Genomic DNA, 22,791 nt, shown 5'->3' on the forward strand with positions numbered 1-22,791 from the left:
TTGGTGCTGTCAGAACTTCAAGATGGATAATTATCAAAAAACGCCTCTTCAATCATATGCGCTTAATGTGCCAAATGAGAGACTAATTAATAAGAGAGGGTATGCTTCATGTCACCAGATTCACACTCAGAGATGATCAGAGAAGTGAGGTGGCTAAAACAGCATTACATTGCTGTTTGATCTCATTTCACAACCCTTACATCACAACTCTCCGCCCTTGATGCCCAAGGTTGTCTGGCATGAGGTCGGCCAGCACAAGGATGGTGCTTTTCCTCTAGTTTGCTTAACCATTTTGCTCACTGCACCATATTGCACTATGAAATCACAGTGACTGATGGTCTGCCGCCTTTTATGTTGTTTTTTCCCTGCTGCATAACGTCATGCATAACGTCGGTTTTCACTTTGGCATGTGAAGCACCTGCAGGGTCCAGGGTGAAACGCCTATTTTTTCTTATTGACCTCATAATACTAGTTTCAATATAATTTGTTGTTTTTTTGCTTGTGAATTATTAAATTATGTAGACATTTATGAACAGTTATAATGACCCCACAGTATTTCACTAATGTCTGTATGTCTTTTAGACAAATAATCCATTTTATCATGTTGTTGTGATTTGTTCTGCATAAGTAAAATAGTAAATTATAGTAAAACCGCATACATTACAGCACTTCAACCTGCAGGGTTTACTTGGGTAATTGAAATGCTGCATAAGAATGAAGAATAATAAAATGCATCAGCCCAGTCACAAGGCCCATCATTTCCCTGTGTGTTTGCAGTCTGCTGAACCCAATCTCAGTGCATGTTTTGCGTATAACAGCGAATAATTGTCAGGACCCTCGCTTACAATCATTGTTAAGAGATATTCCATTAAAATTATTCACCTGAATTAGAACATTATTTTAGAAACCAGACTGCATTCTTACTCTTTAGCACTCTATGCTGGACACCATTATTTGACGCAACCAACATGTCTTCTGGCAAAACTTCCCCAGATTTTATTAATTCATCAAAGAGCCTGTGCTGCTAAAGAAAAAAAAAACTCACCTGTAAATCTCACCTACAGTCAATTCCCCAAACTGCCTGGTACATCTCCGTTGTATTTACAGCCACCAAAAATGGCTCTAAGGCTTAATGATTAAAATAACAGCAACTCAGAGGTAGGACATGCAAACAGAGCTACTAGCTCTGCTGATATGGAAGATGAAAAAAATGTGCTCCAGATTAAGCAATGTTTGCTAAGCCAAAGGACTGAGACTGGCATCACCTGCATCTGCTGGTTTAGACATTATATTTGGACATAAAACGGCTGATTTAATCTGACTTTTCAACATAACACACCAAAAGAGAGTGCACCCTTGTGGCCCCAATAAAGAGGTTTTTGGGTTGAACTGATTCACGTCCAGCAGAGAATACGAGAGGGTACCAGGTCAGGAGGAGGATGAGCAATGGCTTGTCAGACTGGACCAATCATGCAGGGTATGATGTGATATGAAAGAAAAAGGTGCGCTGATGAGTGTGACTCCTGCAGATAGAGACAAGGATCAGCAGGCTATCTCTGGCTCATAACCGTGAACTTTTAGATATGAGTTCTTGACCGGTAGGGTATATGAATGGTGTCCCAGGTAAAGATACTGATGGCAGACTGCTGATTAGCAGATATTTCAGACATAGTGAAAGTCATGTCATGTACCACATTGCTCAAATCAGTCAAGTGTTAATAAGGAAGGTTGCACATAAAATACCAGGCCCTGTACATAGCACACATGAGGAGATACACAATGGCAACCTTTTTGGGAAGCCATTTTGACACTAGTATGTGGAATACTGTTTTGTAACAGCTAAACAGCCTTAATACTATGTAAACATATTGTGTGTGTGCATATACACATATACCAGTATATCAAATCCTTGTTTTTTCATCCCGTGTATGCTGTTGTGTATATATATATATATCACACCATCAAACAGTAAAATGTGTGCTCTTCTGCATCCAGAATATTTCACATCCCAAACTTCATTTAGTTCTCTCTCTTCACTTTGAATAGCGTTTGAAAAGGAGGTTTAAACCACAAGCACCTGAAACCATGAGCTGAATAAGTCATCAGAAAAACTGATCACTTGCTGTATAATGAAAGTTCTGGGTGGTGCTCGTCTCATTGTACATAAGGGAGTTTATGATACCTCATTACCAAAACAGATACATAGACTCCTGCAGGACCCAAGGGTGGTGTTGCATGAGTTTTAGACTTTCCAAATGCAAATGAATTAGCAGAACCAATTAAGAGATAAGGTGTAACACATACTGTCACACAATATACTGTGATTGTGTAAGCAGGCTTTTACCAGCTGTACTGTTTACTTAGTAATGTTTAATTTCCCATATGAATACAAAAAGCGTGTAATCGTATGTCTAAATCTAATTGGATGGGGGAATAGGCTCATGTTATCGCAGATTTGTTATTTCTGTTTGGAAATATATAAGCATTCGATAACCCTTGTTGTATGTTATTTTTAGGAAGGGGAAATAGCCTTTTCTATATAGGAATACAATATACATTTTTTCTGATTAACTGTTTATTAGTAGACACTTAAAATAATCTATTTAATTGGAAATGGGCATATCGGTGTACAGAAGCCCTTCACATACAACACTATGCAAACTCATAGCAGCTCAAAGAGGAATTATGGATGGTTTTGATAGAATAATATTCAATTTAATGAATTATTTACAGTCTAAATAACAAGCAAGGAAAAAGAAGGTTCTTGCTTCAACTATACCACTAAGAAGGAGCTGAGCTGGGTTCTTAAATACTGTATTCAGTATCAAATACTCTGCCTTGAAGAGTAAGGTGCAAACTTGCGAGCATCTAATCATAGAAATGCAATTTGCAATATGGCTAATCAATCGCCAAGGCCAGAGAGGTAGGGCTCCCTCTAGTGGCCCTTGGCCACAACAGTGCCCAAGAGAGCGGTGGCTACTCAAGTGAAGGACATCAGAGCCTCCATAGCAACAGTCCTACATGGCAACAAGTTCTTTGAATGCAAGGCTGCTGTTGCGCTGAATAAATGATACATCACTGCGGTGTACGTAAGAGCGAGGCCACAAAGGAAGGAAAAAACTGTTCTGAAATGTTTAGAAGTGGATTACAGTTGCGAATATTGCTCAGGCAGTGATGCATTAGCAAACACTGCAACGCTGCAATAACAGAAGTGTTGGTAGCTAATGAACAATCAAAGATGATATATGCAATTGTTTTGTTACTGTATAATTGGTATACATTAAGTGCAGCGTAATATTGTGATATTTGGAGTCTAACCACCCGAGCATTAACATTGCAGTCAAGCTCCCAGTTTCGGCAAAATCCACTTCCGCAAAATGGGAAATAGCTCAGGCAGAATAAGCGGCGAGGCAGAGGGGGAGGAAAAGCCCCACCAGCTGTGAAGGTCCAATTTCGGTCCAACAATGAGGCCTGTCTGCTTGATTTAGCCTGTCTGCACGTAGCCACGCCCCGCGTGCCGCGGGCATCAAAGTTTCTAGAGAGCAGAATGAGCTTGCGACTGAGCGATGTCAGGGGAAGCACCCCGGGGGCAAACGTCCCTGTCCTCAGTCTCTTCACGTTGATGGACAGGGGTCCGGCGTGCATTATCCAAGTCATTTGCTGAGGCAAGGTGAAAGAAACAAAACCGGGGTGTCACTCCCGCTGCGCCGCGACTGTGTGATAGGATTTTCGGGCACAGAGGTCCCGGATTCAGAAATCACTCTCACGATGATTGACACTTCTCACAGGGGACACACAACTGTATTCAGATGATTGGCATTTTGTGAGGAAAACAATCATTTGTGACTTTGTTTACCGGTCATGTGATACCACATTCTGCTCCGAGACGCAGCTTTTCACGTATTTATGTTACTGTTCTCCATTTCTGAAATGATAGTTTAACACCATGGTGGTTAGCGGCGTGGCCTCACACCTCCAAGTTTGTGTCGGACCATGTGTGTAGAGTCTGCATGCGCTCCCCGTTTTGGTTTCCTCTGGGTTCTTCGGTTTCCTCTCTTCACCCGAGGAATACACACTGGGTGGATTGGCGACTGAACTATTCATAAGTAAGTGTGTGTGTGTGTGTGTGTGTGTGTGTGTGTGTGTGATTCCCCATTGTCCAGACCTTTTTTGTTGGGGGTGCCAGGCAGGGGCAGAGTTTATAAGGGTTGTCCGGGAGGTGGAGGGTCGGTCTGAACGCTGCCACGACGTCGTTTTATTAAGATGCGTGTATCTTACTTATCCACTTATAAGTCAACATATGGAAGTCATTCAACACTACATATAGCTGACGACTGTTTACTCACCCCAAAAGGCTTCAGATTTTGAATCATTACTCTAACGGAACAAACTGACAACCAGTAACCCCTGTGGCCACACCCCTGCCAGTGTCCCGGGATGGGCTCTTCCATCAGTGGTTATGGAAAGTGAGTGAGATTTCTAAAAAGTCGTACCAACTTACGGTACCATTTGAACTGTGACAACCGTGGCTCTGTTGGAGAGAGCAGCATATCTGGATCTCCTTGAGTCAATTATCATGATGAAAAAGGTAGTAGCCTAGTGGGTAACACACTCGCCTACGAACCAGAAGACCCAGGTTCAAATCCCGCTTACTACCTTTGTGTCCCTGAGCAAGACACTTAACCCTGAGTGTCTCCAGGGGGGACTGTCCCTGTAACTACTGGTTGTAAGTAACTCTGGATACGGCCGTCTTATCAATGGAAGAAATGTAAATATGAGCAGCCCTTGAACAAACATAGCAATCCAGATAGGAGGAAAACAATTCAGCAGCAGCATGAATAATACAGTCGCTCGAGCACTAACACAAGTCAAAGGAAAAAAACTAACTATACTGCAGAATTAATTATGCTGCCATGTTCATTTATGGGCAACGGGCATACTGACAAAAAAAAGGCAATTTCAGCTCAAGGCTGGATGTAGGGATTTTGTGCACATAAAAAAAGAAGATATTAAGTGAAGTGATTGTCATTGTGAAACACTGCAGCACAGCACACGATGACACAACAAAATGTGTCCTCTGTTTTTGACCATCACTATTGTTGAGCAGTGGGCAGCCATGACAGGCTTTGCTTTTAATCTTTTATCATTCTGCTGAAGCAGCCTCTGTGCGGAGAGATGTTCACAAAAAAAAAAAATCAAATAATAAAATACAAGCTTATATAATATTTTCTTATGCCAAGTGTCAATCAACGACTCAAAGGAGCACACTGAGGAATGGACCGCTATGGTGGTGAAGGCATCACAGCGACCGAAGGTGTCTCCTGCCACTCAGCATAGCTATGAGGGAAAATGGGGGTGCAGCATCGTTTTCCCATCAGCAGCAGCTCGGCCCTCACAAGACCCCGTCTGCACTGCCGCCATGAAAACGCGGATTGAGATCAGTAGGGTGCTTGCACCCCACGCTGGGACATGCATATTGTGCACACGGAGCATCTGAAAGCGACATCCATGGGGAGCAAAGAAGACCTTTTCCACACATCAAAAATCAAACAAAAGTCTTAATGATTTAAAAGGTGGCACCAACGCAAAAAAAATAAAATAAAATAAATTGCACCACTTCTGCAAAAGGGAACATGACCCACTTTCCAACAAACCAGAATCAACAACAAACAGTCTAGCAGAAGCAGGAGAATTTTACCAAACTGTTTTTCTGGTGTGTGTGTGTATATATGCGACTTGTGATCGGTACGTTAAATCGCGTTCTGCACATGTATCCACATGTGAGATATGAGACGGGTCCGCGCTGGCGTCTCCCAGGAATAATAGAGATGTTGCACATCATAATGCATGCACATCATCTCAGATTCACGCCACCAAATAAAAATTCAACTGTCCTGTGTATAAATCAGTGCAGGCCCCAGTAATAGTTACTTCATCAAAGCATATCAGTACACTGGAAAATGCACAAGTGTGATCCTCACAGCTCACGATTCTCACTAAGCAGGTATTAAGAAGGGAAAATATGAACAGGCTGGAAATTTTATGAGTGGATGAAAACTGGACCCCCAACACACACACACACACACACACACACACGTCACATCGCTTCAGTTACTTGCTAGGTCGTGTTGGACCAAGTTCAAGTATAAAACTTAAAGAACGGCTGCTTTTAGGTTGGAAGGGTCGGCCATGAAGAAAAACGAAAACAGGAAGTCAGTTTAAAGTCTCTTATACTTTTATGGGGTAAGTCGCCAAAAAAAAAAAAAAAAAAAAGCATCCCAGCAGCATTTAACAAACGAGACTCGAGGCGAAGATAACCCCCCATTACACCCAATAAACACTAAAATACAGATTCAAACTAAGAACTAGAGGTAGCAGAATGTCCTTTTTTAAAACATATATAAAAAGTCCCGGATCAGGGCGGCATCTTCGCGGGTCCTAGTCTTCATACTCCGTGTACTTCTTGGCGGATCCCTGCACCCTGCTGGCCGGGTACTTCTGCCGGTTCAGGGCCATCTTGCGCAGGACCGCTTGCGGCAGGTCGACGCGGCATTTCTCCGCCAGCTCGACCAGGTAGATGAGGACGTCGCTCAGCTCCTGGGCGAGATGCTCCCTCTCGGCCTCGGTCCAGTCCGGCAGGCCCTCGGCGACGTCGCCGCGCCACTGGAACAGCTCGGACACCTCGCCGACCTCACCCACCATGGCCAGCAGCAGATTGCGGGGCTGGTGGAACTGGTTCCAGTCCCGCTCGTCGGTGAACTCGGCCTGCATCCGCCTGATGTCCTCGATGGTGGGCTGGGCACTGAACGCGAACCGCTGGCTCTCCGGGAGGCCGTTCTGACCAGCGGCTGAAGCGGGACTAGTAGGGGACGATGCGGCGACATTACCGTTCATCTTAGACACATCGCCATTGTGCATTGCCATCGTCTCTCTTTATCACAACTCGCAGAGAAAGACACGCGTGAAACTCCCGCCACGGCTCACTCATCAGGAAGTCCTGGATGACGACAGAAAACTCGACGGAAATGTACGCGTCTTGTGCTTTGCATTCTGGGACTTGTAGTTTTTTTTAACTGAAAACGGCGCTATTGTCAGATCGCCGTGAGTTTTGAAAACTACATTTCCCAGAAGACCATGGGTAGCCTTAATCATGGCTGCCGCCTCTGCAGGTTTTATCTGTAATGTCAATGTCCCCAAACCCGTAGTTATTAAACTGTTTTCTTTAAACCATGTAATCAAAAGAAGGCTTTCAACCTCAGTGACCCGCTGTCAGAGTCAGCCGCAAGTGAAAAAGAGAAGGTGAGTCGCAAATTCATGCAGCGTGTCGCATTCTGGCAGGTGTGACCCTGAATATGACAGGAGGCAGCGTTACTGTTAGAATTTACATTTTACATTTACAGAATTTATAAGACGCCCTTATTCAGAGCGACTTACAGTCAGTAGTTACAGGGACAGTCCCCCCTGGAGACACTCGGTGTTAAGTGTCTTGCTCAGGGACACAGTGGTAGTAAGTGGGATTTGAACCTGGGTCTTCAGGTTCATAGGCGATTGTTTTACCCACTAGGCTACTACCACACTGACAGAGAACATCAGACAAAACAGAATGACATCTTAGGGATACTTATGAAGTTGTTATTTCACGTAAGCACATATAACAAACTCAACTACATAGGATATGTAGTTGTACATAGGATAACTACATAGGATATGTAGTTGTACATAGGATAACTACATAGGATATGTAGTTGTACATAGGATAACTACATAGGATATGTAGTTGAGGATGGTAGTAGCCTAGTGGGTAACACACTCGCCTATGAACCAGAAGACTATCTTACTATCATTGTGTCCCTGAGCAAGACACTTAACCCTAAATTGCTCCAGGGGGGGACTGTAAATGGATACGATGAGATTATTAATACACATGAAAAGCAGCTGTTGTCCCTTTTGAATGCAGTTGCCCTCAGATGGTCGGAGTGGTCGGCCTGGAGGTTCATGCACAGATCAACTCGACATCGAAGCTGTTCTCCGGATCTCAAGTGAGCTTCTCGTCGCCACCCAATTCGCGCGTGTCATATTTCGATGCCTCTCTCCCTGGCACGTTACCGGTGGGTATTTTTTTCAATCACTTTCGCATGTCAACAAGACTTTCCGATCATGTCTGATCATTTTTTGTCCATGTCCTGTATTTTCATTTTCATTTACATTTGTAGCGTTTATCAGGCGCCCTTATCCAGGGCGACATACAATCAGTATTTACAGGGACAGTCCCCCCCTGGAGACACTTAGGGTTAAGTGTCTTGCTCAGGGACACAATGGTAGTAAGTGGGATTTGAACCTGGGCTTCTGGTTCATAGGGGAGTGTCTTACCCAATAGGTTACTATCACCCTCATCTTGTGTACAAGATGTATATAATGCATACATAGATCCTTAATTTAAGGGTGTTAGTAGCCTAGTGGGTAACACACTTGCCTATTAACCCGAAGACTACTACCATTGTGTCCCTGAGCAAGACACTTAACCCAGAGTGTCTCCAGGGGGGGGACTGTCCCTGTAAATACTGATTGTAAGTCACTCTGGATAAGGGCATCTGATAAATGCTGTAAATGTAAATGTTTTTCAACGTTTAAACTGTTAGTTGGAGCACACCGGCAAATCACTTCCATGTCGTCAGGTGCTGAACAGAAGATGTGTGGAGGCAGCGGTCATGACAGGCCTTGCCCTGAACTGCACTATTAACATGAAGTCACTGTTCGACAGGAAACACTACTTTTATGCTGACATGCCGGTAAGTTTTGCTGTTTGCAGCATATATGGCTTTCCCCCTTCGAGTGATTCCCTCACTCTTCGCTAAATTACATCAGTGTCTGCAGGCAATAATAAAATAGCAGTGACTTATTCTGCTGAACTGCCATAAATGTGACCGACTGCAGGCTGTCGATAACACAGGCATGGAAGGTTGGAGTTTATGAAAAAGCGCCAGGTATTAACTTGATTACTTAACATTAGAATGACAAGGCTGAGTTTAAATAATACACTGCACCTGCCTTATAAGTAATATATGTCTTTTCTTGCAATTATAAGCTGTTGGCTTGCAGCAACATAATAATTTACTTGGGCCTACTAAGCATTGCTTAATATTACAGTTTTAAATGTCTAAATGTACAATGAGCTACTTTATTATGAGCTCAGGCTTTTATTTGTATGGCTGGACCTCAGTTGTGGGACATAACTGGGGTAATGTGTGGGTCTTGAGGTTTTGAGTACTAGTCAGGTCAGTCAGGGTTGACACCCTTTGCATAACCCCTTACTCTTCTACAATCCCACATGGAAAAATATAACAGATAAATCACAGGTTTGTCAGCACGGCTCAGTGGAACGCTTCTGCTCCGTTATGGATGGATAAAAACATTCTTTTTCTTCGGAAGTGTGTGTGTGAGAGAGAGAAATCCCATCCGAGAGCTGAGGGATTACCTGGATGGACACTCCGTCCCCGCTGTGGATCTGCCGCGCGTGTTGCCCAGGATTGCATCACTAGTCAGCGGGGAGGCTGAGTTTAAGATGAGGGTTGAGTTGTACTACGGATAAGTGTTGCTGTGAGTGTATTGAATTAATAGAAACCGAGCGGTAGAAAGACTGTTTATTTCACTTCTTTTAAAAATGTAGATCTGGCACAAACAAACTAAGTGGACTCGAGTGTTTCCTGGAGCAGCCTGCGTTTTATCTGCAATTTAATCTGCTATTTTATCTGCAATTTTAAGGCATTTGGAGGAATGAAATATTTCATGTTATTGAACCACAGGTTGCATGCATTATTCACGTGTTCCGTCGTTCATGATTTAATTTTGCTCTCGTGTGCTCTGAATGATTTATATAGTCGCCTGACTTGCGTTTTCTTTACGTTTGAAACAATGTTCACATTTATAACATTGTAACAATCCATGTCATACGAGCACGACTCGAATAGAACCTACTAGGACAGCCTTGCGCTTACACTTTACGAAAGATATTAAATGGCGGTGGTGTGGGAGCGTACTTTGTGAGATTTTAAATGTCTTTGTCGGGAGTTGTTGAAGGGCTTGGATTTGAGAACAGAAGAACAAAGCCAGACTCCAGTCACTGACTGGAAGAGAGATTTTTTGGGGGAAATAAACTAGCGGGGTAGATTTGCAGGGGGAGGGCACACTATTTCCCAGATATCTGGGAGCTAAAGAAAGAAAGAAAGAGATCCAATGCTACTGACACTGAACCCTGCTTCGCGCTGGGGTCTGTTTTTGGGACCTAGACAACTCGGCACAGGCCTCAACATGGGCCCTGTGCTTCTGTATTGTAATGCTGGTCCTAACGGAGGCGAAGAATTTCTGAGTCCCCATTAGTACACCACACGCCCACGTAAGGTGCGGCGCGCCACCACATCCCGCATTCTGCATTGCAGTGGGTGAAGTACTGAACGGAACATGAGTGAACACCCCGCACGCGCCACGCCTTGAAGAACCCAGATAGTATGGCCCGTGATGACCTACCCATAGGGTTCATGGCCATATGCATCACAGCTGCTGACTGAAGGTACGCAAGGTGCACCTAAGGTGCTCTGTTCTCCCGGGGAGAACACTGTGTTGGGTGCATTTTTTACGATGTCATGGCCAGAGATCAGATTCGTTTTCTGCATCACATTTCTTGGTCAGGTACGACACACAGATGGTTAGTGCTAATTGTGTGTTTTTCCTTCCTTTTGTCCTTTTTCCCCCTCATTATTTTACCTCTTTGACATGCCAATAACCATGATTAATGTTTGGTCTCGTCTGCTTTCGGTTGCTACGGCAACACAGCGTGGCACTCACACCACTGGCCTCGGCTCCTCGCTGTTCTCCGGCTGAAGGGGATGAAATATTTATCTCGGCGCTTGCGCCACGTTGAACTCATTGCACGTAGAACCACGGTAGTCCAGACTGCGTGTTAATTATGACATGACCCCAGCTCCTTACAACATCTCCAGCAGGTAATTGGTTATTTCCTACCGCATCAATTATTTGTGACAGACCGGTATTTATTTCCTTCAGTCTGGGAGCTGTTGGATATTGAGGTTAGTGCAGGGTTAAGAATCACTGGGGTTTTTTTATTCAGAATTTAGGCCCAAGCCTAAGCATCCCATATGAATCCATATATATTTATATATTATATTATAGTTAATTTATATTCTATATTCAAAGGCTGGATACCAGATCACCCAGCAGAGGCTGCCCATTGCGGTGAGCGGCCTGCTGATCTATAGTCACCTGGGTGGCCCTAAGAGGAACCAGGTCATATCAAAGAGCATCCGCATTAAACAGATCCAGCTGGAGCAGGACAGCGGGAAGAGTCTCCACGACGAGCACCAGAGTCAGACACTTATAGACCTCAACCGAGCAGGTAGAGCCACTTTTTCATTTTTACATGCAGGCTTTATGTATGTGTGTGTCTCCAGGTTTTTATTATTCCCCTGCGTGAGTGTGTACCCTGTCTGGTTCATTTTTTGTGTTTGTGTGTGTGTGTGTGTGTGTGTGTGTAGGCGTGGGTCTGATGGAGCTGGTAATGGAGCCTGATATGAGCTGTGGAGAGGAGGCGGCTGCAGCTGTCAGGGAGCTGCAGCTCATCTTGCAGGCTCTGGGCACATGTCAGGGCAACATGTCGGGTAGGAGAATCCAGATCTTTCTCTCTCTTGTTCTGTTCCCTCCCTTCCTCCACCCATGCCGCCCACTGTCTGAATTTCTCCCCACGCTGTTCTCAGTCCCATTTCCTGCCTGAGCTGCTGGTAATGCCGGCTTTAGTGTTATAATGGAATAGGATTCAGACACGATTCAGAATATTTCCATTATTCTTACGTCCTCTACACATTCCCTTAGTAAACATTTTAATGTGGGCGATTTTCACTTTCTATGTAAGAGTTTGTTGTAGATATAGACCATGGGTTCTACGGGGGTTCTACTTCTATGGATTTATCAGATTAGGATTGTTGAATTGTTGATTGGAGTCCTGGGTGGGTTCGAGCTTTGGAAAGAATGAAGGACCTGGTTTATGAGCTGGAAAGTTAATGAGGGAGGAGGAAGAGGAGTTAAATGTGTGTTGAAGATCTGCATCTTTAGGAATTAATTCAGTTCTGCTTCTCAGTAAAATGTACAGCGGAAAATCCAAAAAGCTCTAGCTGGTCCACTCAAGGAAATTCACGGAGTTGTCATGAAGACAATTGATCTTTGAAATCTGGGCTGTGTGCTTAGGGTCGTTGTTCTCCTAAAAGAACTGTCGCTCCAGAGCGCTCTTGAGGAGGTTTTCTTCCAGGACGTCTCTGTACTTTGCTGAAGTCATCATTCCCTCTATCCTGACTAGTCTCCCAGTTCCCACATCATTTACATTCACGGCATTTAGCAGACACTGCTTAACCAGAATCAGTAGTTACAGGGACAGTCCCTCCGAGTGTCTTGCTCATGGACACAATGGTAGTAAGTGGGGTTTGAACCTGGGTCTTCTAGTTCATAGTCAAGTTTGTTGCCCACTCGGCTACTACCACCCGCTGCCACCACCGTGCTTCAAAGCAGAAGAAATGTTTCTGTAACCTTCCTCAGATTTTCGCCTTGAGACAAACCTGTCTCGGACAATTCCAGACAATTCCTTTGACCTCATGCTTGATTTGTCCTCTGATATGAACTGTCAACTCTGGGACCGTATATAGACAGGCGTGTGCTTTTCCAAACCAGGTCCAATCTACTGTTTATCTCACAGCCGTATTCCAATTTAGGTGCAGAAACATCTCGAGGATGCTCAGAAAAAACTGGAGGCACCTGAGCTCAGTTTTGAGCTTTTTTCTTTTTTTTTTTTTTAATACATTTGCCAGAACAACAATTAAACATTTTTCTCATTATCATTATGTGGTGGTGTGTGTAGGGAAACTGTGAGGGGAAAAAATGAATTCAATCCATTTTGGAATAAGGCTGTAACATAACAAAATGAATGCAGCTCAGGGTGCACTGTTGCTGTTTCACTGTTGTCACCCATGTCCACCTGAGGACAATTTGCATTTAAACAACTCCTCTGTTTTTAATCAGCCTCGTTCCACCTTAGAACCCTCTCAGGTTTCCTCATTGTTCTGGCCTGGTTTGACATTTTTCCCTTTTCCTGTCTTTCTTTTTCGTGTTTGTTCCCACAGAGGGCCAGTTGCGGGTGGATGCTAACGTGTCCGTGCACCGCCCTGGGGAGCCGCTGGGCGTGAGGACTGAAGTGAAGAACATCAACAGCATCCGTCATTTAGCCAGGGCTATAGGTGAGAGCGCCCTCCAGTGGTGAACGCCTGTAACTGTCATGGGCCAGATCTCCATATTGTCATTCCGACACACGCATGCACGTTTATCAAGAGGTGACGAACGCGCTGGAGCGGAGAGTCCTAATCCACAGGAATTTGGGAATTTTTGTTGTGTGTTCACCGTGAAAAGCGGAAATGACTTTTTTTTCACACCTGGATAACTGTTGTTGTTGGGATGTGTAGGAACAAACAGCGAGACTGAGGGCAAAACAAGTCCCAAATGCTTCTGTAACTTCCACACGTTCTAACTTTATTACAAAAAAATATGTAGGAACATTGGACATTGGCCTCCACATGCCTGCTGAGAATTTCAATGACTGAAGTGTAAATATGCGTGTGTAGATAGGAAAACTCTAGAACATACCCCTGAAAATTCAAATGCATGCTAGTGCCATATGGATTATTCAAAAGGAACATTCAAAAGTGTAGTGTCATTTAGAAATGTCCCTAAGTTCTGATAGAAAACAATCATTTTTTCCATTAAAATAACTTGAAATAACACTCCTGTCCACACACTGGCCATGTTGTAATGGTGGTAATGAATGGAATATCTGCATAAATGTAGAGCAACAATTAGTCTTGAGTTACAATCGAATGCTGTGGTCACTAATTCAAGTGTGTCACTTTGAAAGGTTGGTTTTGCAGCTCAAACCTGTTCATTTAGTTTTATTTCTTTCTCCTTCATAAAAATACAAGGACTAAATGACCCTGAACTTGAATGGTAGTGTATTATGGAACCTCTTTGTTTCTTAGTACCGCCCCTCCAGCTACATGCACAGCATTTAACTTTATTTAGCAGGATTAAGGGAACTTCTGGTTGCGGTAGAGGTGGTGGGTGACCAATGCACTGCTAATAGGGCAGTGATATAAGGCTTAGTGAAAAGTAAGTCTTTTTGCCCTAACTGCACCGCAAGTTGACCCGCAACACAGTCTCACACACACACACACACACACTCATTGTCTCTTTTGCTATCTACCATGGTCTCCCAGCTCTGTCATTAAGCTGCTCTGCTCATCACGTTGAGATGGCTGCCTGCTGGAGCAGGGCCCGTGGCTGCTGTAATTGTACATGCGCTGCCAGTCACGCTGGGAGACGCAGATAAGAGACGCCACACAATGAGGCATCCCCAGCACTATCTGTCTCTTCCTGTTTTAATATTCTGACAGAGATACGTGCGAGGGAGAGGAGTAGCCTGAAGATGCTTCTACTTTTTTTTCGCATACAAACACACACACACACACACACACTCATGTATAGTCCCTGAAGGTAAACTTAACTTTCTGTGCCTTTCAACTCTAAAAGGGCAGACTTTCCCACAGTGCTGCAGCTTTTTGAGTGGGCACTGAGGGAGTCTGTTCAGAAGAGACGACTGTCATCTGACATAAGCCCTAAGAACCGCCGGAGGAGCCGCAGATCTCTTCTAAATTCGCTCCGCGGCGTCTGCTACATCCCGGCTTCCTTGATGAACTTTCGAGGTCGATAACTTTCAGGGCCGTGATTAGTGCAGTTCTCCGTGTCCTCGCGTTGCATGAACGGGAAAAGTTCCCGTACAGCAGTAGTAGTAATTGTGAGCCGCTGTCGGAGTGTCGAATGGAGCCCCTTAAAACTAAATCAAGGGTATATGAGGATAATAAAGGGGTTATTGAAGACAGATCTGCTTGATCGATTGTACATAAGGTCTTTTCTGTGCTGTCCCTGTTCTAAAAGCACTGGTTAAAAATAGATGAGATATTTCCCATTAATAAAATATTCCATTTTGGAAACGTTTCAGCTTCATAAGTAGTGCCGCATCTTGCAGCGCATATTCAAATATTAATGATCAGTCAAAAAGTAAAACCATTTCCAAAGCCTTTGGCTGAGATGTGAGCACCATGCTAGGCACATGGAGATGTGTGCTGTTCCTTGGGAAGGAGCAGACGCTGGTTGGTTTTCAGGAAGTGAATATCAGTTGTGTGTGTGTGTGTGTGTTTTTCTACCTCTGTGTGTGCGAGCTCTGACGCATGTACTCTGCTGATTAGACCATGAGATCCAGCGACAGATGGAGCTGCTGGAGCAGGGTGGAGTCGTGCAGAATGAGACCAGAGCTTTCGATCAGAAAACTGGGTAAGGAAGCCCCAGAGGCATCCGGGAGATGCTGCGTTACACCGAAACACAAACACAAGTTGAGTTGCGTGTTTAATCCCTGTCTACACTACCTGCAGCCCCTGTCATTTCATCTTTTAAAGGAATTTTAAATATGCACTGGTGGGGTGGGGGTTGGATGAACATGACATGAAAAGCTGAGAGCAGATATCTGGTAGCAACATAACGGTTACGATATATTTACATTTACATTTTTACGCCATTTATCAAGACACCTTTTATCCAGAGCGACTTACAATCCGCCTGGAGACACTCAGGGTTAAGTGTCTTGCTCAGGGACACAATGGTAGTAAGTGGGATTTGAACCTGTGACATTGTTGTATTTTGGTTCGGTTTTAGGCTGATACCTCCACATCTTCACACCTCTGCTCACCTTGAAAACTGGATGGTTTGATATGAAATGTCTTGCATTTGATGTTGTTAACTCACACTGGATATAAAAATGTGTTGTTTTTCCCACTTTTTATGTGAATTGTAACCCTGACTGATACGGGTAAACAGCGAGATCCCTTTGATGCTTTATAGGCTCTCTGTAAACCGTGGGTTTTGCTGCAGCAAGTAACTGAGTAAACGTGAGGAAAATCCTACTAGGACAGCTGAACTTTAGTTGGGGTTCATCAGAGTCTCTTTAGCTGATGGCAGGTGTGAAGCCAAAAGTTCAGCATTAAGTAATAGTTTTAGGGTGTACACACTTATGAAAACAGCTTACATGAATATTTTTTTAATATTTTTCCCCAAAAATAGGTTATAGTTTACAACAAAGTTTTGAAATGATTCAATGTCTAATTTTAACAGGGATCTGTACACTTTTTATATCCACTGTATCTAATTGTAACAAAACTGTAGCCTCTGATCTCTCTTTTCATGTTCATCTTTTGATATTTATGCACAAATTAGATTGTTTAAAATACAGCAAAATAGGAATTAATTGGCCTTGTGGTTCTGTAGCAAGTAAGGGATTGTTGGTTTTTTTCATCAGGTGATTAATTGGGCTGTTTGGACCTGGCTGACACACACACACACACACACACACACACACACACACAAATAAAAGGACACACAGATAGACACACCAACCATTTGAAGGATGGCAGTTGCAGGTCCATGAAAGGAACTTCTCCTCACACATCTGTGTCCACCTACACATACACACACAGGCACAGAGAGACACATGTACTAATGCAGACAGCGTTAAAACTTTACATCTTCCGCAGTCTGAAGACAGTCAGAGGGTCTCAGAGCTTGAGACCATTGACCAAGCCATTATTACTCTGAATTGATCAAGGAGGTGTTCTCGTTTTTCTTAAATTAAAATTCCCTGACCATCAGTCACTATTGGTTTCTAATTTGAGGCCATGCCGCTTTATTGATCTGTGAATCTACTTCTTCCTGCAAATAGAAACTGCAGACAAAGTGCAAACAAAATGAAATGTTCTGAAATGTTAATTTACATTTTTACATTTACGGCATTTATCAGACGCTCTTATCCAGAGCAACTTACAATCAGTAGTTCCAGTCCCCCTGGAGCAACTTAGGGTTAAGTGTCTTGCTCATGGACACAATGGAATTAAGTGGGGTTTGAACCTGTGACTCTGTAGTCTTCTGGTTCATAGGCAAGTGTGTTACCCACTAGGCTACTGAATTGGGAACACTTGCATATTATTCCTGTTCGTATTAATACATCAATTTCTGTAGTCCCACAATTATTTTTGATATAAAAGTCTTTCCCTACTGGAGGCATAGGGATCTATAAGGTCTTACATTGTTTGTGAACCTTGATCTCATGATGGAGGCTTTTGTTTTGCCATCTTCAGCAGTTCAGACCAACACATAGTGCTTAGAGATCAGGTTGTAGTGAGGTGAGTTCTGCTCTTATCCTCCCACAGATGCGCATTTACTGACTCTGATCTCTCTTCTGTTCTTTTATCTAAAAAGCCCAGGCTTTTAGTTTTTTTGTGCACTATTGAACAAATGAAAAAACACAAATGTTCTTGCATGAACATAAAACGACAACAGCTAGCTCTATTAACTGACCAGGCTTTCAGATGAAGCAAATGTGCAATTTTAACATTAGTTTGTTTGCATACACTGGGTATGATGGATGACCAATTATGAACGTTTGCGCTGTGTGCATTTGTGTCATGGTCCTGTTAAGATTGTTAGATAGCATCGCCATCCCTGCACACCGAGCAATCTCAGTGTAGGACATTCTCATCTGTGTCTATTCTTGTCCACGAGAGAAGCTTGTTCATTCTCTTTTAGAAAGTGTTTATAACCATTAAAATCCATGCAGCAATTATGACACTTTGGGAAAAGGCCACAAGTTGAACATGATGTAATATTATAGTTTGAGTGGTGGGTGTGAAGAGCCCTATTTGATTAAGCTTGCACTACAATTTAACATTTTGTGTGGTTTTCCTCAGCCTTACCATCCCAATGAGGGACAAGGAGGGCCTGCAAGACTACAGGTGAGTCCAAGGTGTGGGGACCCCACCCTGCCCTCCCTCCTGACATCTTCATTTGTACTATTTTTAGAAACATTTGATACTTCTCCCGCTCGTCAAGAATGAGTGATAGTGTCTATTTTGTTATTGGAGTTGGGACATGAAGGTCAAACCCTAACAGATCACTGAGGGAAATTCATTTGTCCTAAAAGCATGCTTAAAGCAGCAAGAGAAAATAAGAACAGAACAGTAGTAATAGTACAAATAAAAATAGAATCTCAAAGAAAAAAGTGACCATAGATCAAGTGATTTGAAAAAGTGACGGTGCTGTGCCATGGAGAGAGAGGTAGCAGCATGTTGCGATGGATGAAAAACCAACATTCAGTAGCATACAGGAAGGTATAATGACCTACGGAATGAGGAAGAGTTGTACAGTCCTGTTGCCACGGGTAAGAAAGACTTCCTGTGGTGCTCAGTACTACATTTGAAGGCGATGAGTCTGCGTGTGCTCTGATGGAGGCGTGCATGGGGTGAGAGGGGTTGTCCATAATGCTCAGAAGCTTTTTTTTTTTTTTTTTTTTTTAAGCATTTTCCTCTCACACACCTCCACCAGGCTCTCCTGTCTGACACCCAGGACAGAACCAGCCTTTTTGATCAGCTTGTTCAGCCTGTCGTCATCAGATGTCTTCACCGTTCTGATGGTTTGTGACATCACCTCTCGCCTTCCAGATTCATGCCAGAGCCCAACCTGCCCCCTCTGCTGCTGTACGTGAGTGGCCGAGTCCCCGCCGGCCTGGACCCGTCTCAGGTGGTGTTGGTGGATCGCGTGAAGGCGTTGCTACCGGAGCTGCCCGGCGTCAGGAGGGAGAGGCTGGTGGAGGAGTACGGTATTCTGCCCGAGCACAGCTACACCCTGGTGGTAATAACTTTTTAAATATACGTCTGATTTCAGGTCTCCACCACTGCTACTGCAGCAATTAATTCAACTCAGTGAAATGTGGCTTCCAAAAATGATTTTTGCTTCTGTAGCCCAAAGAGAAGACTTATCAAAAAGATAAAAACAGCATTAAAACACACCAAGTCATAATCCACATCCCCTGTGCTGTCAGTGTGAAGAAAGAAATTTGTATTTGATTGGTCTTTAATTCTTAATTGCCTCACAAGAACCAAGCGTGCCTCGTGATTCTGGGTGGGACTGCAGATTTCTGCAGCGTATCATTGCGTCCCCTCAACCAGCAAATACTTGGCCTCCTGGGCCAGTTCCTGCTCAGCGAGCTAATCACCCCAAATCAGTCACTTTAGTGTGTTAAGTGTTCCACCGAAAGCATGCATAATAACATAGTCTGGTTTTAAAGAAATCCGGTAGGGGCAGTAAAGCTTGTGCTGGTAGCCAGCTGGCCTCCTTGCTTTTGCATGGGTTTTGTTCATAATGCCAATTAAAAAAATCAGATGAATCACAGATCACAAGTGAAGGTAGATCTCAAAGAGGCTCTTCAGCCATCGTCTTCAAGCTTGCAGTATATGCAGAATGTAATGCATGCTGTTGAGTTTCTTTATCCATTTAAAAAGAGTCACTTTTTCCATAGAATGAGGATGGGCTGGCAGACTACTTTGAGACCGTCGTCAAGGCAACCAAAGCCGAGCCGCGGAAAGTGATTGGCTGGGTGGTGAAGGAGCTGCTGAGCAATCTCAACCAACAGAATCTAAAAGTGAACCAGAGGTGAGAGGCTTCCAGTAGTTGCGGAGGTTCTGGACACCCAGGGACACCCGGTGGGAATAAATCACAAGGAACGGGTTGGAAAAGAACAGTGTTGGACTAACCAGGGCACACCGCACTGGTACCGGGTACTAGCAGAAAATCCAGCCCGTATGGTTAAAAACAAATTGTGTTGTGCTGCATCAACATTGTTACTGCCAACATCCAACTGTAGGAACAGTTTTTTTAAGCATCATTTTGTAAAATAATAAAAATAATAGGAATGGATTCTTAAAAAAAGCCTCTGGACATTTGTCTCACTGAATGTCACTGAAGATTAGAGGAAATCTTCTTTCAATGCTTACCATGCCCTTCTCATTTTGATTTTGTCCTTGTCCAGAGCCCATTGTATCTGCATTTGTTCTCCAAGGCCGCAGCGATGGTATCAGAGTAGTGAATGCATGTACTATCTCGGCTAGACCCTACTTTGGAAAAAATAAACCCCAGTGGGACTCAGAGGGGCAGCACGGTTTCTGAATGTGGAAGCAAGTGATATGCTGGGAATGGAAAGTGGGAACAAGGTTGCTGGCAGTGTAGGAAAGTGCTATCTGGTGGTAGTTCTATGATTTCTGTTTTTCAGCTTACATAATATCAAGTAAAATCTTGTGTATATGTAGATGTGAGTGAGAGAGAATCCTATTTTTTTCCTTTTATTTTCCAGATTTATATTGTAGTTCAAGTTAAGGGAGAGTTTTGTGTGTGCTTATATACATGTTATATACACTGAGAGACTGGACCAAATAAACAGAACAGCAGGACTTCTTGAATGGGGGATTGTGGGTTATGTAGTCCCTTTATGCCTCTGCTCAGTCTTGTTGCTGCTCGTGCCTTGGCTGAGCTGCTGGATTTGTTGGAGACTGGCCATGTTTCCTCCACAGCAGCCAAAGTGGTGAGATGTTTTTTTATTGTTTTTTTTTACTCTATTAAATGGTTGAGGTTTTGATGTTCTGGTTTTGAATAAATGAAACCGATTCCCTGTTTTCATCTGACAGGTTTTCCAGGAGCTGTGGAAGAATCCTGAGAAGGGTGCTGAGAAGATCATCCAGGAACAGAACCTGGGGCTTATGTCAGATGCAGCCACACTTCAGATAATCTGTCAGAAGGTGGTGGAGTCACACCCAGAAGAGGTGAGATATAGTCCTGTCAGATAGGATATTACAGGCTCATTTATTTGCTGTCCACTTCATCAGAGGCAATATATTCACAAGGTAGATATTCCTAAAAATGTGATTGTATTAGTGTATTTAACCAAAAGTCTTCCTTCTCATTGCGGTGTTTAGGTAAAGGCCATTCAAAATGGGAACCACAAGGTCCTGAACAAACTTATGGGCCAGGTTCAAAAAGAGACCAAAGGCAGAGCTGATCCAGTCCAGGTCCGGGCCATCCTGCAGGAATTGACCTCATCATGAGTACAAGGTCAAAGGTCAATCTAGAACACTGTTTCTAAAAATAAAAAAAAATTAAAAAAATGGACAAACATCTCCAAACATCTTTCATGTTTCAATCAGCTCTGTGCTTATCCTTGTGGGCTAATCCACTAGGTAAGCGCTTGTATCAACAGCCGTGTAAATAAATGGTATTTATTTTTCTGATTTATCGGCTCCCTCTTTGATATGAGCGTTGGTGTTGCCCTGAGGAAATTACAGGGCTGAAACTGATAACAAATATTTACTGAGTGTTAATACGGCTGTCCTGCTGCGAGCTTCACATATTAGCGCAAGGAGCCGTTAACATCTCAACACCCCACAACACACACAACACACACACCCTGTTGTCCCGATTTATTGGGGGGGGGTTAAGAGTAGCCTAGTGGCTAATGAGTGTCTCCAGGGGGACTGTCCCTGTAACTACTGATTGTAAGTCGTACTGGATAAGGGTGTATGATAAATGCAGTAAATATAAATGAGTTTGAGCCTGTTTCTGGAGTTGGGACAAGGACTCAAGATTCTGGACAACTTTGCCATTCCACCATTGGTTGCAAAACTATGAAGTATAAAATCTCTTTTAGTATGCAAACATCCTCTCACTCACTATCCAAAATAGTTTAATCCAGGGTCATGAATGCTGAAGTCTACCCTGGAACATTGGGTGCCGGGCAGGGACTCTCCCACTCACTTAGTTTTCTTTTTTTGAGAACCACCAAAATCATGACATTGTCATAATGTTTCTCATCCTTTGTTTTATTAATATTATCATTATTAATATTATTATATTGTTACTTTAAATATGGTGAAATTATTTTTTTTTTTATTATATTGTTATTTTAAATATGGCACCAAGTGCCCATGCCTATGGGCAGGGGGAAGACAATTGGAGAACCCATAGGAAACCAACACAGGGAGAGCATGCAAACTCCACACACACACACAAAGCCAGGACCTGGAATCGAACCCACGACTTTGAACGTGTGAGTCCATAGCACTACTCGCTGTACAGTTGAAAGAGGTAGGTCTTTAGGAGAATTTACTTCTACCACCCAGGAGCCAAAGAATCTACCCAAAATAATCAAAGCATTAAAATCCCTCCCAGAAGTTTTAGTTTTCTTAGGAAATTTAGAAAGCTCAATCCATCTTTACCTTTCATGTCTCTTCATGCTGGGAACTCAAAAATCATTGTTCTCATTAAAAGTAGGTGGTGAACGCTCTCTTGTGGTCAGAAGTGGTATACATCTCATCTCAAGCTAAAGGAAGAATGTGAGACAGGCTGATGTTTATTAACTATATTTGGTCAACTTATTTGCATTAAACCTGAAAAAAATCTTTTTTCTCTTCTACTCAGACACGGAAAGTCAGAAATGGATAAAGAAAAAGGGGGTTTTGGATTAGAGGACAAATGTCATAACCAAAGCACTGAGGAAACCCACTTTCCAAGGCATTGCTCTGGATGAAAAGAGCTCTTCTGCGCCAGGCCTTGTTTAGCCTGATATCTGACAGAATCGATCATAAGTCTGCATTACAGCCATTCTTCTAAATGGGCCAGTGCATAGTCCAATCTGGCTGTTCTTAATAACATTTCATTAACAGCAAGTGGGTCTACCTTTTTGCTACTCCACACTAGCTCAGGTGGTAGTAGCCTAGTGGGTAACACGCTCGCCTATGAACCAGAAGACCCAGG

The 22,791-nt window shown here is 43.4% G+C and overlaps 2 protein-coding genes across 4 annotated transcripts; one reads left to right on the top strand and one right to left on the bottom strand.

Annotated features, from left to right (window-relative positions):
* Window positions 1-6,281: 6,281 nt before the first annotated feature.
* dctpp1 (dCTP pyrophosphatase 1) lies at window positions 6,282-7,020 on the bottom strand. The gene has a single exon (XM_028975431.1). It carries the CDS (start codon window positions 6,922-6,924, stop codon window positions 6,439-6,441), a length of 486 nt encoding a protein of 161 aa, XP_028831264.1. The 5' UTR covers window positions 6,925-7,020; the 3' UTR covers window positions 6,282-6,438.
* On the top strand, window positions 6,675-22,607 carry gatb (glutamyl-tRNA(Gln) amidotransferase, subunit B). 3 transcript variants are annotated; one of them, XM_028975430.1, is made up of 15 exons: window positions 6,675-7,299; window positions 7,958-8,108; window positions 8,676-8,789; window positions 11,212-11,410; window positions 11,550-11,672; window positions 13,182-13,295; window positions 15,354-15,438; window positions 17,901-17,945; window positions 18,651-18,840; window positions 19,508-19,641; window positions 20,488-20,566; window positions 20,670-20,804; window positions 20,958-22,122; window positions 22,306-22,370; window positions 22,456-22,607. In XM_028975430.1, the coding sequence occupies exons 1-13, from the start codon at window positions 7,151-7,153 to the stop codon at window positions 21,084-21,086; spliced, it is 1,647 nt and encodes a 548-aa protein (XP_028831263.1). In that variant the 5' UTR covers window positions 6,675-7,150; the 3' UTR covers window positions 21,087-22,122; window positions 22,306-22,370; window positions 22,456-22,607. The 3 variants fall into 3 exon arrangements, with proteins under 3 accessions (XP_028831263.1, XP_028831262.1, XP_028831261.1); XM_028975429.1 differs by having other exon boundaries at window positions 20,958-22,084; XM_028975428.1 differs by having other exon boundaries at window positions 20,958-22,084; window positions 22,309-22,370.
* The last annotated feature ends 184 nt before the right edge of the window (window positions 22,608-22,791 follow it).

The sequence above is a fragment of the Denticeps clupeoides genome, chromosome 4 (genome assembly GCF_900700375.1).
Source record: "Denticeps clupeoides chromosome 4, fDenClu1.1, whole genome shotgun sequence".
Lineage (NCBI taxonomy): Eukaryota > Metazoa > Chordata > Actinopteri > Clupeiformes > Denticipitidae > Denticeps > Denticeps clupeoides.